At 44.0% G+C, this 15,001-nt stretch overlaps 1 protein-coding gene across 4 annotated transcripts in view; it reads right to left on the bottom strand.

The window, feature by feature from the left end:
- myo5b (myosin VB) overlaps nt 1-15,001 on the bottom strand; it is a 53,671-nt gene that overhangs the window by 27,787 nt on the left and 10,883 nt on the right. For all 4 annotated transcript variants that reach the window (XR_005204289.1, XM_037751783.1, XM_037751784.1 and 1 more), the window contains exons 2-16: nt 10,803-10,913; nt 9,560-9,731; nt 9,234-9,378; nt 8,694-8,850; nt 8,384-8,527; nt 8,037-8,118; nt 6,534-6,641; nt 6,333-6,442; nt 5,975-6,240; nt 4,619-4,700; nt 4,309-4,449; nt 4,076-4,198; nt 3,068-3,151; nt 1,708-1,842; nt 1,079-1,176 (exon numbers count right to left, since the gene is read on the bottom strand). Coding sequence is in view for 3 of the 4 variants with exons in the window: in XM_037751783.1 (XP_037607711.1) it covers nt 1,079-1,176; nt 1,708-1,842; nt 3,068-3,151; nt 4,076-4,198; nt 4,309-4,449; nt 4,619-4,700; nt 5,975-6,240; nt 6,333-6,442; nt 6,534-6,641; nt 8,037-8,118; nt 8,384-8,527; nt 8,694-8,850; nt 9,234-9,378; nt 9,560-9,731; nt 10,803-10,913 (1,958 nt within the window). In the remaining variant the exon portion in view is untranslated. The remainder of the gene's footprint in view (nt 1-1,078; nt 1,177-1,707; nt 1,843-3,067; nt 3,152-4,075; nt 4,199-4,308; nt 4,450-4,618; nt 4,701-5,974; nt 6,241-6,332; nt 6,443-6,533; nt 6,642-8,036; nt 8,119-8,383; nt 8,528-8,693; nt 8,851-9,233; nt 9,379-9,559; nt 9,732-10,802; nt 10,914-15,001) is intronic.

Here is a 15,001-nt window from a genome sequence, read left to right as displayed (position 1 = left end):
TGGAGAGGTAGAGAGGTGGAGAGGTGGAGAGGTAGAGAGAGGTGGAGAGGTAGAGAGGTGGAGAGGTGGAGAGGTAGAGAGGTGGAGAGGTGGAGAGGTAGAGAGGTGGAGAGGTGGAGAGGTAGAGAGGTAGAGAGGTGGAGAGGTAGAGAGGTGGAGAGGTGGAGAGGTAGAGAGAGGTGGAGAGGTAGAGAGGTGGAGAGGTGGAGAGGTGGAGAGGTGGAGAGGTAGAGAGGTAGAGAGGTAGAGAGGTGGAGAGGTGGAGAGGTGGAGAGGTAGAGAGGTAGAGAGGTGGAGAGGTGGAGAGGTAGAGAGAGGTGGAGAGGTGGAGAGGTGGAGAGGTGGAGAGGTGGAGAGGTGGAGAGGTGGAGAGGTAGAGAGAGGTGGAGAGGTAGAGAGAGGTGGAGAGGTAGAGAGAGGTGGAAAGGTAGAGAGGTGGAGAGGTAGAGAGAGGTGGAGAGGTAGAGAGAGGTAGAGAGGTGGAGAGGTGGAGAGTTGGAGAGGTGGAGAGGTAGAGAGGTGGAGAGGTAGAGAGGTGGAGAGGTAGAGAGGTAGAGAGAGGTGGAGAGGTAGAGAGAGGTGGAGAGGTGGAGAGGTGGAGAGGTGGAGAGAGGTGGAGAGGTAGAGAGGTGGAGAGGTAGAGAGGTGGAGAGGTGGAGAGGTAGAGAGGTGGAGAGGTGGAGAGGTGGAGAGGTGGAGAGGTGGAGAGGTAGAGAGGTGGAGAGGTGGAGAGGTGGAGAGGTGGAGAGGTAGAGAGGTAGAGAGGTAGAGAGGTAGAGAGAGGTGGAGAGGTGGAGAGGTAGAGAGGTGGAGAGGTGGAGAGGTAGAGAGGTGGAGAGGTGGAGAGGTGGAGAGGTGGAGAGGTGGAGAGGTGGAGAGGTAGAGAGGTAGAGAGGTAGAGAGGTGGAGAGGTAGAGAGAGGTGGAGAGGTGGAGAGGTGGAGAGGTGGAGAGGTAGAGAGGTGGAGAGGTGAGAGGTGGAGAGGTAGAGAGGTGGAGAGGTGGAGAGGTAGAGAGAGGTGGAGAGGTAGAGAGGTGGAGAGGTAGAGAGAGGTAGAGAGGTGGAGAGGTGGACTCACGAGAAGGCCTCCTTGTAGTCGTTGGGTTTGATGCAGCGGACGTAGTGAGGAGTCGTAGCGTTCAGAGTCTCCATCAGGAGGTGGAGAGAGCTGCGGAACTGAACCAGAACACAGAGACACATCAGACCCTGCAACAGCAACACTGAGGGTCTGCAGACCTGCAGAGACGATCTGCTGCTCCCTGCAGAGTCCTCCAGGGAGCAGCAGAGACCTGTATAGACCTCCAGGGAGCAGCAGAGTCCTCCAGGGAGCAGCAGAGACCTGTATAGACCTGCAGGGAGCAGCAGAGACCTGTATAGACCTCCAGGGAGCAGCAGAGTCCTCCAGGGAGCAGCAGAGACCTGTATAGACCTGCAGGGAGCAGCAGAGACCTGTATAGACCTCCAGGGAGCAGCAGAGTCCTCCAGGGAGCAGCAGAGACCTGTATAGACCTGCAGGGAGCAGCAGAGACCTGTATAGACCTCCAGGGAGCAGCAGAGTCCTCCAGGGAGCAGCAGAGACCTGTATAGACCTGCAGGGAGCAGCAGAGACCTGTATAGACCTCCAGGGAGCAGCAGAGTCCTCCAGGGAGCAGCAGAGACCTGTATAGACCTGCAGGGAGCAGCAGAGACCTGCAGCATTGAGCTCACCTGGTGTCCCACGGTCTTGCGGTGCTCCTTGTTGGGGGCTCTGGGAGTGGACTTGGCGGGTCTGACGTTCACTCTGGAGGACTTCGGGGGGGCGACGGCGTCCTTCTCATGAAACAGATCAGCGACCAGCTGAAACTAAGAGGACACACTGTCAGTCTGATCCGCCTCACACGGTCTGGAAGAACCACTCTAACTTTAACACCACGTAGACGCCATTAATACCAGTTACTCCATTAAACACCATTAATACCAGTTACACCATCAGACACCATTAATACCAGTTACACCATCAAACGCCATTAATACCAGTTACACCATCAAACACCATTAATACCAGTTACACCATCAGACACCATTAATACCAGTTACACCATCAAACACCATTAATACCAGTTACACCATCAGACGCCATTAATACCAGTTACACCATCAAACACCATTAATACCAGTTACACCATCAAACACCATTAATACCGGTTACACCATCAAACACCATTAATACCAGTTACACCATCAGACACCATTAATACCAGTTACACCATCAAACACCATTAATACCAGTTACTCCATTAAACACCATTAATACCAGTTACACCATCAAACACCATTAATACCAGTTACACCATCAGACACCATTAATACCAGTTACACCATCAAACACCATTAATACCAGTTACACCATCAGACACCATTAATACCAGTTACACCATCAAACACCATTAATACCAGTTACACCATCAAACACCATTAATACCAGTTACACCATCAGACACCATTAATACCAGTTACACCATCAAACACCATTAATACCAGTTACACCATCAAACACCATTAATACCAGTTACACCATCAAACGCCATTAATACCAGTTACTCCATCAAACACCATTAATACCAGTTACACCATCAGACACCATTAATACCAGTTACACCATCAAACGCCATTAATACCAGTTACACCATCAAACGCCATTAATACCAGTTACACCATCAAACACCATTAATACCAGTTACACCATCAAACGCCATTAATACCAGTTACTCCATTAAACACCATTAATACCAGTTACACCATCAGACACCATTAATACCAGTTACACCATCAAACACCATTAATACCAGTTACACCATCAGACACCATTAATACCAGTTACACCATCAAACACCATTAATACCAGTTACACCATCAAACCCACCACCGTATGAACGTAGGACGGAAAACCAGTATCCATCATGGAGGACGTTGCTCCACCAGATTAAACTGCTCTAATGGTGACATGATATTGACAGAAAAATGGTTCTGTGGTTCTGTGGTTCTGGTTCTGTGGTTCTGTGGTTCCGGTTCTGGTTCTGGTTCTTACCTGACTGGCCTTCAGGATGTTGATCTGCTCCTCGTAGACGGTGTCTCTGTTCTTCTCCAGAAAGCCGTCACACTGATACTCCACCTGTCAGACAGCAGCTCAGTGAACGCCTCATCATAATAACATTTAATACAAACAGTAATCAATCATTAGAACATTAAAACATAACAAATGCAAATGTGTTCTAGTAGGAACCCAAAACATAAGTAAGAACCTGAAAATAAGCAGAACACTAGGGGGGGGGGGGAATCAATTCACGATGTATCACGATCTCTAAACAGAGGTTTTAATGTCAGAATGGATCTATCTGCTTCATCTGAGTCTACGAGGAGGTAGAAGGAAGTCACCGCTTTTATTGTGGTAGTCTGAGTAACGTGACGTCATATCTTTTATTGTGGTAGTCTGAGTAACGTGACGTCATATCTTTTATTGTGGTAGTCTGAGTAACGTGACGTCATGTCTTTTATTGTGGTAGTCTGAGTAACGTGACGTCATATCTTTTATTGTGGTAGTCTGAGTAACGTGACGTCATATCCGTTGCGTATCCGTCAACCAAAACAAACCTCAGAGAGTGTAAACCGTTGGAGGGTCGTCGTGGATACGACCTGCACCCTCCCATGTTAAATCCAGCGTGGTAAACACTACACATCCAGTAAAGGATGGAAACACTTTGGGTTTCACACATTGACAAGAAAAGCAGAGCTAGACAGAGCAGAGCTAACGCTGCATGCTAACGTCTGAAGAAGGACAAAATGTGTCTGAAATAAGTCAGAACAGAGGCTGAAAAAAAGACGAAATATGTCCAAAAAAATTAGGACCTGGACCAGGACCTGGACCTGGACCTGGACCTGGACCTGGACCTGGACCTGGACCAGGACCTGGACCTGGACCTGGACCTGGACCTGGACCTGGACCTGGACCTGGACCTGGACCTGGACCTGGACCAGGACCTGGACCTGGACCTGGACCTGGACCTGGACCTGGACCTGGACCAGGTGCTCTGCTCACCTCGTCAGCGAAGTGCAGGATGATGAAGGAGATGTTGGACATACGAGGTTTCTGGAAGTGAGCGCTGCTGGAGTGCTGCTTGTAGAGCTTCTGGGCCCAGTTCTGGTCCGTCCCCTTCGGCACCTGAAACAGGAAGTAGATTATATCATAATAATAATAACAGATCTGTTCCTCTAATGCTGCTCATCATCATCATCATCATCATCATCATCATCACCAGAGAGCGTACTGACCTTACACTCCTCGTCCAGCAGGTCCAGGATGCCGAGTCGAGCCTCGATCAGGTCGATGCAGGGCTGGTTATCGTAGAAGTCGATCAGAGTCCAGGGGATCTGCTCCTTCATGTACTCCTCCTGCTCCAGCTTGAACACATGCTGAGGACACAAGACAACAACAACCATCAGCTCGTCTCCGTCTCCACTTCATATGAACACAGAATACAGAATACAGAACAGGTTCAGGTTCAGGTTCAGGTTCAGGTTCAGGTTCAGGTTCAGGTTCAGGTTCAGGTTCAGGTGATCCACCAGAGAACAGGAGACTCACAGAGTTGAACTGCTGCTGGAGTTTCTCGTTGGCGTAGTTGATGCAGAACTGCTCAAAACTGTTGATGTCGAACGTCTCGAAGCTGCAGACAGAAGACAGAAGACAATCAGACAGAAGACAGAAGACAATCAGAAAGAAGACAGAAGACAGAAGACAATCAGACAGAAGACAGAAGACAATCAGAAAGAAGACAGAAGACAGAAGACAGAAGACAATCAGACAGAAGACAGAAGACAATCAGAAAGAAGACAGAAGACAATCAGAAAGAAGACAGAAGACAGAAGACAGAAGACAATCAGACAGAAGACAGAAGACAGAAGACAGAAGACAGAAGACAATCAGACAGAAGACAGAAGACAATCAGACAGAAGACAATCAGAAAGAAGACAGAAGACAGAAGACAGAAGACAATCAGACAGAAGACAGAAGACAATCAGACAGAAGACAATCAGACAGAAGACAGAAGACAATCAGAAAGAAGACAGAAGACAATCAGACAGAAGACAATCAGAAAGAAGACAGAAGACAATCAGACAGAAGACAATCAGAAAGAAGACAGAAGACAATCAGACAGAAGACAATCAGAAAGAAGACAGAAGACAGAAGACAATCAGACAGAAGACCATCGTCTCATCTCAACTCTTATTCTCAGGTTTCAGGTTTCAACTAATCGTGAACAGTTTCAGAGGAGAAGTCTGATAGATCTCAGGTTCCTCCAACAACTTTGATTAAATATGTTTCAAAAGAAAATCACACAAGTAAAAATAACCAGAGAATCTAAGACAGAAAAATAATAATAATAGTAATATATATATTTTTATTACACGGCTGTGTTGAATACTCGACTCTGATTGGTCAATCACAGTGTTCTATGGTCTGTTATTTCTTTATAACGGCCAGTTGCTACGTATAACAGACCGTTGCTACGTATAACAAACCGTTGCTACGTATAGCAGACCGTTGCTACGTATAACGGACCGTTGCTACGTATAACAGACCGTTGCTACGTATAACGGACCGTTGCTATGTATAACGGAACGTTGCTACGTATAACAGACCGTTGCTATGTATAACGGACCGTTGCTATGTATAACAGACCGTTGCTATGTACAACGGACCGTTGCTATGTATAACGGACCGTTGCTACATATAACAGACCGTTGCTATGGGCGCAGCTCTGATGTGGGACTCTGGAGGACCGTTTTTGTGTCAGATTATTGATATCTTCAGTCAGTAGCCGTGTAATAAGCGTGATAATGAACAGCTAGCGGGTCATTGTTGTGTAATAAACCGTTGACGTGGTAGACCGACCGGTGCACATTAATGCAAAGTAATAAATGTCTCCGTCCGTCTCACCCGTAGATGTCCAGGACTCCGATGAAGGAGTGCTGTTTGGCGGAGGTGTGCAGGGCCTTGTTAATGTGCTCCACGATCCAGTCGAACATGCGAGCGTAGATGTGTTTGGCGAGGGCGTCGCGGGCGTTTTCCGCCTGCTTGCTGGACATGTTCTTCACGTAGGTCTCGGACGCCGTGACCAGCTTCCTGTGACAGAGCCAGTGCTCCATCTGCTGCAGCTCCACCCCCAGCAGCCTGCAGAAGTGCTGCAGGTGGAGGTCGTCTCCCTGAGACACACAACAACAACACACACCTTCACCTGTTAGAGGGTGACATCACTCTGACCTGCTGTAACCACGCTGTAACCACGGTGACGTACCGAGACGTGACAGGACTCTCCGTCTCGCTCCGAGCAGATCTCGATGTTTCCCAGATGGAGGATGGAGGCAACGACTTTAAAGATGCTGCTCTGACTGCCTTCCTTTATCCCTGAAAACCACACGGACACGTTGGACACGTTGGACACGTTGGACACGTGGGGACTAATGAGTGAGATATGACTGTGTGGACCTGTCCTCACCCAGCAGCGTGAAGGCCTCTTTGGTCTTCTTCAGGTCGTCAGCGTCGTTCACGCCCTCGATGAAGATGTTCTCCCCCAGAGACGTGAAGGTGAAATCTTCGGCGGTGGCTGAGCGACAAGAACGAATCAGAAGATCAAGTCAACGGATGGATTCAGACACTTTGATGATAAAACACTGAGAGAGGGAGCTGCTGCAGAGAAACGATGAATGAATGAATTAAAGTGTCAACGGTTGGTACCGAAGGATTCATCAGGTTCTCTATCAGAGTCAGACCAGCTGGTCAGGAAGGAGGATTAATAACGCTCCAACGTTGGGCTAAATGTTAGCAAGAAAAAATCATCATATCCATTTACAAAGGGGTCCCTTGACCTCTGACCTGTGACCATGTCCGTAAAATGTCTTAAACAAAAGTTCAAAAAAGGTCCTAAATATATCTTAACAAAAAGGTCCAAAGAATTTCCCAAAATATCCTAAAAAAGATTAAAAAAATGACCACAAAAATTAGATAAATTTAAAAAAAAAATCATATATATCACGTTATATTTGACAGCTCTAGTACATTTAACAAAAGTTGATTACCTCATTTAAATTTCCTCACATCTCCTGTTACTAACTGTAGTAGTACATAGAGCAGTAATGTAGTAGTACATAGAGCAGTAACTGTAGTAGTACATAGAGCAGTAACTGTAGTAGTACATAGAGCAGTAATGTAGTAGTACATAGAGCAGTAACTGTAGTAGTACATAGAGCAGTAACTGTAGTAGTACATAGAGCAGTAACGTAGTAGTACATAGAGCAGTAACTGTAGTAGTACATAGAGCAGTAACTGTAGTAGTACATAGAGCAGTAATGTAGTAGTACATAGAGCAGTAACTGTAGTAGTACATAGAGCAGTAATGTAGTAGTACATAGAGCAGTAACTGTAGTAGTACATAGAGCAGTAACTGTAGTAGTACATAGAGCAGTAATGTAGTAGTACATAGAGCAGTAACTGTAGTAGTACATAGAGCAGTAATGTAGTAGTACATAGAGCAGTAACTGTAGTAGTACATAGAGCAGTAACTGTAGTAGTACATAGAGCAGTAACGTAGTAGTACATAGAGCAGTAATGTAGTAGTACATAGAGCAGTAACTGTAGTAGTACATAGAGCAGTAATGTAGTAGTACATAGAGCAGTAACTGTAGTAGTACATAGAGCAGTAACTGTAGTAGTACATAGAGCAGTAACTGTAGTAGTACATAGAGCAGTAATGTAGTAGTACATAGAGCAGTAACTGTAGTAGTACATAGAGCAGTAATGTAGTAGTACATAGAGCAGTAACTGTAGTAGTACATAGAGCAGTAACTGTAGTAGTACATAGAGCAGTAACGTAGTAGTACATAGAGCAGTAATGTAGTAGTACATAGAGCAGTAACTGTAGTAGTACATAGAGCAGTAATGTAGTAGTACATAGAGCAGTAACTGTAGTAGTACATAGAGCAGTAACTGTAGTAGTACTCACTGAGGCTGAGGTCTCTGAACTCTGGGAGACTGGAGGAGGCACACAGCTGGTAGAAGATGTGATAGTTTCTCTCATCTTCAGCCTGACAGACGTTTAAACACAGAAATCAGTCACACAGAGAAACAACCTGATATAAGTCTGATATAAGTCTGATTAAAGTCTGATATAAGTCTGATTAAAGTCTGATATAAGTCTGATATAAGTCTGATATAAGTCTGATTAAAGTCTGATATAAGTCTGATATAAGTCTGATTAAAGTCTGATTAAAGTCTGATATAAGTCTGATATAAGTCTGATTAAAGTCTGATATAAGTCTGATATAAGTCTGATGAACTGAATCCTCCCACCTGGAACACCACCCTGGACTTCTCCAGCAGGTAGGTCCTCATGTTGGCTCCGATGATGTTGTAATGGCGGCTGAAGCCGATCTGGATGTACTTCCCAAAGCGACTGCTGTTGTCGTTCCGAGTGGTTTTAGCGTTTCCGATAGCCTGATGAGAGAGGACGGTGTCGTCAGCGTAACGTAACACAGAGAGCTGGGAGGTGGAGCCAGGCTAGCTGTTTCCCTCCGTCTCCAGTCTTTATGCTAAGCTAAGCTAAGCAGCCGCTGGCGTTAGAGTGGACTGAAAGAGAAGAAGAGGAGTGACCTCCACTGACCTCCATGATGGGGCTGGAGGCGAGCACCTTCTCCTCCACGTTAGTGTCGTTAGCCGAGCCGCCCACCGTGGCGAAGAAACGCATGGCGTACTTCGCAGAAACCGTCTTCCCTGCTCCGGATTCTCCGCTCACGATGATGGACTGATTCCTCTCGTCTCTGCAGAACAGACAGACACAAGAAGAGGAGAAGAAGAAGAAGAAGAAGAAGAAGAAGAAGAAGAAGAAGAAGAAGAAGAAATTACAAATTTATTATTATATAACGTGTGTATTTATACACATTAACCTGTGCATATATATCAGTTAATGTGTGTATTTATACACATTAACCTGTGCATATATATCAGTTAATGTGTGTATTTATACACATTAACCTGTGTATATATATATCAGTTAATGTGTGTATTTATACACATTAACCTGTGTATATATATCAGTTAATGTGTGTATTTATACACATTAACCTGTGTATATATATCAGTTAATGTGTGTATTTATACCAGTTAACGTGAGTATTTATAAACAGTGATCATGTGATCTGACCTGGCCATCTGCTTGTACGCCTCCTCAGCCACAGCAAAGATATGAGGGTCCATGTCGCCCATGTTCTGACCGCTGTAGGCCCGGATCACCTCCTCGCCGTAGATCTGCAGCTGGTCGTACGGGTTGATGGCCACCAGCACGATCCCTGCACGCGCACACACACACACACACACACACACACACACACACACACACACACACACACACACACACACACACACACACACACACACACACACACACACACACACACACACACGTTTGAAGTGTACGCTATCTTTAGAATATACATATCATACAGTAACAGATGCTGGACGCTGACTGACCGCAGTACGTGTAGATGTGGTTGGGCTCCAGGAAGCGGACCTTGAGGTTGTGCAGGACGGCGGGTTCATGCAGGTAGCTGAGCGCCGTGAGGTCATTCTCCCCCACCAGGATGTCGGGGTTACGCAGGAAAGGAAGAGGGTTACTCTTCGGACCCACGGGGTACTCCAGAGGCTGAGGACGGGAGGACGTCATCAATATGTCATCAATATGTCATCGATACGTCATCAATACGTCATCAATACTAACAATGACCATATACAGAACATCTAACAGGTCTAGAGGGTGTTTGTTCTCTCTGATTGAAATAAAAAGATAAAAAAATAGATTCTGTATCTATGTGGAGGACGGATAATAAATATAATAATAAATATAATAATAAATAAATAAATAAATAAATATGCCATTAAATGTAAATAAAATATTGAAAATAAATGTAGGCATTCATTTATTGATAAAATGTGAAATAATTGACATTTCTGTTTTAGTTTGCTTCTTTAAATATGTATCCCCTATCTACTCTTCTATTTAATTTTCCCTTTTATTTATTTTATTTACTTTTAAATCTATTTATTTATTGTAAAATGTATTTATTCATTTTTAATTCTCCTCAGCTCTTGCGTTCTCTGACCGGTACAGGTGTGCAGTAAGTAAATAGTACAATACAAAGATAAATAAATATAGAAGCACATTAAATTAAAAAGTTAAATTCTGTATCTATATGGAGGACAAAACCTGCCAAAATAATAAATAAATGACTCGATGAATAAATAAATATACCATTAAATGAAAAAAATATATATTAAAAATAAATGTAGGCATTCATTTATTGATAAAATGTGACATAAATTGATACTTCTGTTTTAATGTGCTTCTTTATTTATTTGTCTTTGTATTAATTACTACTTACTCGGAGAAGAATTCATAATGAATAAAAACATTTAATACTATTTTCTAAATAAATACAAAAATAAATACATTTAAAAGTTAATACAAATAAATAAATATATAAAAGGGAAATTAAATAGAAGAGTAGATAGATAGGGGATATATATTTAAAGAAGCAAATTGAAACAGAAATGTCAATTATTTCACATTTGATCAATAAATCAATGGGTACATTTATCTTTAATATTATTTTTGGTTCATTTAATGGCATATTTATTTATTCATCGAGTCATTTATTTATTTTGGCAGGTTTTGTCCTCCATACATCCAACAGTGGTTTATAGTGTGTTTAAATACCGTCTCATCCTCTAGCTTGAGGTGAAGGATGGACTCTCCTTCTTTATAGTCTCTGATGATCTCTGCAGCCTTCCACACCTCCTCCGGGTCGGGGATCCAGACCCGGGTGTACTGAAACACAACAACAACAAGACATGGTGATGATCACCGTCGAGGAATACAATCAAACCTTCCATACTCTGTGTTCTAGGATTTAGTTAGTCATCATGAAACATGGAACAACAGATCCGATCTCAGTCCGTCTCCACGGCAACGAGGAATAATGAGTTTTTATCTGCAGATTAACGGAGTTTCTGCTCCTGATCCAACGCCTCGTTAACTTCACTCATTATTGTTTCTGAGACAAAACTTCAACGCTTCGACCCTGAACGATGAACGATGAACGTCTGACATCTGAGTCACGTTCAAGTCAACTAAACTCAAGTCACTAAATATAATCTATTTGATTCGTGTTCATAGACACAGATTTCCTCTTTATTAGTGACGCTCAGCACGACTTTCAGCAACGTACGAGGACTAAAAACACAGAAACGTGTCACTAATAGGAACCTGCTGGTGGCGCTGGAGGGAAAGTCACCAGAGTCATGAGTATTCATCCTCTGAGGAACATGAACGGCTGAACATCATCATCTCATGATGATCCTTCAGTGGCTGTATGATGAATGTTTACGTCCTCCTGAATCAGCTGGTTAACAGACTGTTTGTTTCTCTCACATCGTCAACGAGCTGTGAGCAGATTATCTGCTGAGTCATGAAGAACAATACAGAGTGCTGAGTCAGCATGCGGTGTTGAGATGAATAATCTTCAGCAGCTTCAGAGGAGGAGATGTTCCTGCTGCTACACGCCAACATGTGAAGAAGAGAGTACTGGTACTGATTTCAGTCCACTTCAAGCAGCGGATACTGATCATCCAACACACACTGATGCTGATCATCCAACACACACTGATGCTGATCATCCAACACACACTGATGATGATCATCCAACACACACTGATCTGATCATCCAACACACACTGATCTGATCATCCAACACACACTGATGATGATCCAACACACACTGATCTGATCATCCAACACACACTGATCTGATCATCCAACACACACTGATGCTGATCATCCAACACACACTGATGCTGATCATCCAACACACACTGATGCTGATCATCCAACACACACTGATGCTGATCATCCAACACACACTGATCTGATCATCCAACACACACTGATCTGATCATCCAACACACACTGATGATGATCATCCAACACACACTGATCTGATCATCCAACACACACTGATGATGATCCAACACACACTGATGCTGATCATCCAACACACACTGATGCTGATCATCCAACACACACTGATCTGATCATCCAACACACACTGATGATGATCATCCAACACACACTGATCTGATCATCCAACACACACTGATGATGATCCAACACACACTGATCTGATCATCCAACACACACTGATCTGATCATCCAACACACACTGATGATGATCATCCAACACACACTGATCTGATCATCCAACACACACTGATGATGATCCAACACACACTGATCTGATCATCCAACACACACTGATGATGATCCAACACACACTGATCTGATCATCCAACACACACTGATCTGATCATCCAACACACACTGATCTGATCATCCAACACACTGATGATGATCCAACACACACTGATCTGATCATCCAACACACACTGATGCTGATCCAACACACACTGATGCTGATCATCCAACACACACTGATGCTGACCCAACACACACTGATCTGATCATCCAACACACACTGATCTGATCATCCAACACACACTGATCTGATCATCCAACACACACTGATGTGATCATCCAACACACACTGATGATGATCCAACACACACTGATGCTGATCATCCAACACACACTGATGATGATCCAACACACACTGATGATGATCCAACACACACTGATGATGATCATCCAACACACACTGATCTGATCATCCAACACACACTGATGATGATCATCCAACACACACTGATCTGATCATCCAACACACACTGATGATGATCATCCAACACACACTGATGATGATCCGTCTGTCAAGATCAACTACTGATCTCAGCTCAGCTCTGAGGATCTTCATCGTCATCGTCATCGTCATCGTCATCATCATCATCATCATCATCATCATCATCATCAGAGGATGTGGTTCATTAGGATTAGGGATGGTCCGATACTGTGCTCATGTACTCGCAAAACGGCTCCGATACCACTTTACAGCAGCGTGACGTTAACCTCTCGCCACCATCTTTCGGGTCCTCACGCACGCGCTCACGCTCCAACTCCCCGACGGCGCGGGTGAGACGGGCCAGGGTGCGCCCGACCCCGCTGGGCCGGGATCCCACCTCAGCCGGCGCGCACCGGCCCTCACTTTCATTGCTCCCCGGGGTTTTGCTTTCACCCTCTGACCTGCGCGTGCCGCCCTGGGGGCACGACGCGGTTAGGACACACCGAGGACAATCCATCCCGGTGACGCTTTGTCCACGGCCCCGGGAAGCACCTTCACCCCGAGCCTTTCCAAGCCGACCTAGAGCCGGTGGCGGCGCACCGCCTCGTATGCGGGACTCCCCAGCCTGCCGTGTGTCCTCACACCCTCCAGCTGGCTGTTAACGAGGCTCTTTAGGCACAGAGAAGTGCTCGGTATCGGTACTCGTATCGGTACTCATATCAGTACTCGGTATCGGAGAGTACCACATGTAAGTACTTGTACTCGGTCTGATAAACGGCGGTATCGGTGCATCTCTAGTTAGGAAGCTTCAAACAGGAACTTCCTCCTTCCAACAGACAACCTGACACATGAAGCAGCTCATTATTAATGTTCTGTTATTGTTATTATTATTATTATTATTATTATTAATAACCATCAGATACCTGAGCTCAGCTCACCTGAGGATGATGACATCACCGTCTGCAGCTTTAATGCAAATCTGCTTCACAGAAACCAGAAAGTCATTTGAATAAAAACACAGTTTCCTGTTTGAGGTCACCTGAAACCCTGAATCTACACTCCACCTGCTCTCTCCCTCTATTCTCTCTATTCTCTCTCTCTATTCTCTCTCTATTCTCTCTATTCTCTCTATTCTCTCTCTCTATTCTCTCTCTATTCTCTCTATTCTCTCTATTCTCTCTCTCTATTCTCTCTATTTATTCTCTCTCTATTCTCTCTCTCTATTCTCTCTATTCTCTCTCTCTATTCTCTCTATTTATTCTCTCTCTATTCTCTCTCTCTATTCTCTCTCTATTCTCTCTATTCTCTCTATTCTCTCTCTCTATTCTCTCTCTATTCTCTCTATTCTCTCTATTCTCTCTCTCTATTCTCTCTCTATTCTCTCTCTATTCTCTCTATTCTCTCTATTCTCTCTATTCTCTCTCTATTCTCTCTCTATTCTCTCTATTCTCTCTATTCTCTCTCTCTATTCTCTCTCTCTATTCTCTCTATTCTCTCTCTCTATTCTCTCTATTCTCTCTATTTATTCTCTCTCTATTCTCTCTATTCTCTCTCTCTATTCTCTCTATTCTCTCTCTCTATTCTCTCTCTCTATTCTCTCTATTCTCTTTCTCTATTCTCTCTCTCTATTCTCTCTATTTATTCTCTCTCTATTCTCTCTCTCTATTCTCTCTATTCTCTCTATTCTCTCTCTATTCTCTCTATTCTCTCTATTCTCTCTCTCTATTCTCTCTATTCTCTCTCTCTATTCTCTCTATTCTCTCTATTCTCTCTCTCTATTCTCTCTCTATTCTCTCTCTATTCTCTCTCTCTATTCTCTCTCTATTCTCTCTATTCTCTCTCTATTCTCTCTCTCTATTCTCTCTCTATTCTCTCTCTATTCTCTCTCTCTATTCTCTCTCTATTCTCTCTCTATTCTCTCTATTCTCTCTCTATTCTCTCTCTATTCTCTCTCTCTATTCTCTCTCTCTATTCTCTCTCTATTCTCTCTCTCTATTCTCTCTCTATTCTCTCTCTATTCTCTCTCTATTCTCTCTCTATTCTCTCTCTCTATTCTCTCTCTCTATTCTCTCTCTATTCTCTCTCTCTATTCTCTCTCTCTATTCTCTCTCTCTATTCTCTCTCTATTCTCTCTATTCTCTCTCTATTCTCTCTCTCTATTCTCTCTCTATTCTCTCTCTATTCT

This window comes from Sebastes umbrosus, chromosome 19 (assembly GCF_015220745.1).
Source record: "Sebastes umbrosus isolate fSebUmb1 chromosome 19, fSebUmb1.pri, whole genome shotgun sequence".
NCBI classification, from domain to species: Eukaryota; Metazoa; Chordata; class Actinopteri; order Perciformes; family Sebastidae; genus Sebastes; species Sebastes umbrosus.
The sequence above is the reverse complement of the archived record's forward strand: the minus strand, read 5'-3'. Positions and strand labels throughout refer to the sequence as shown.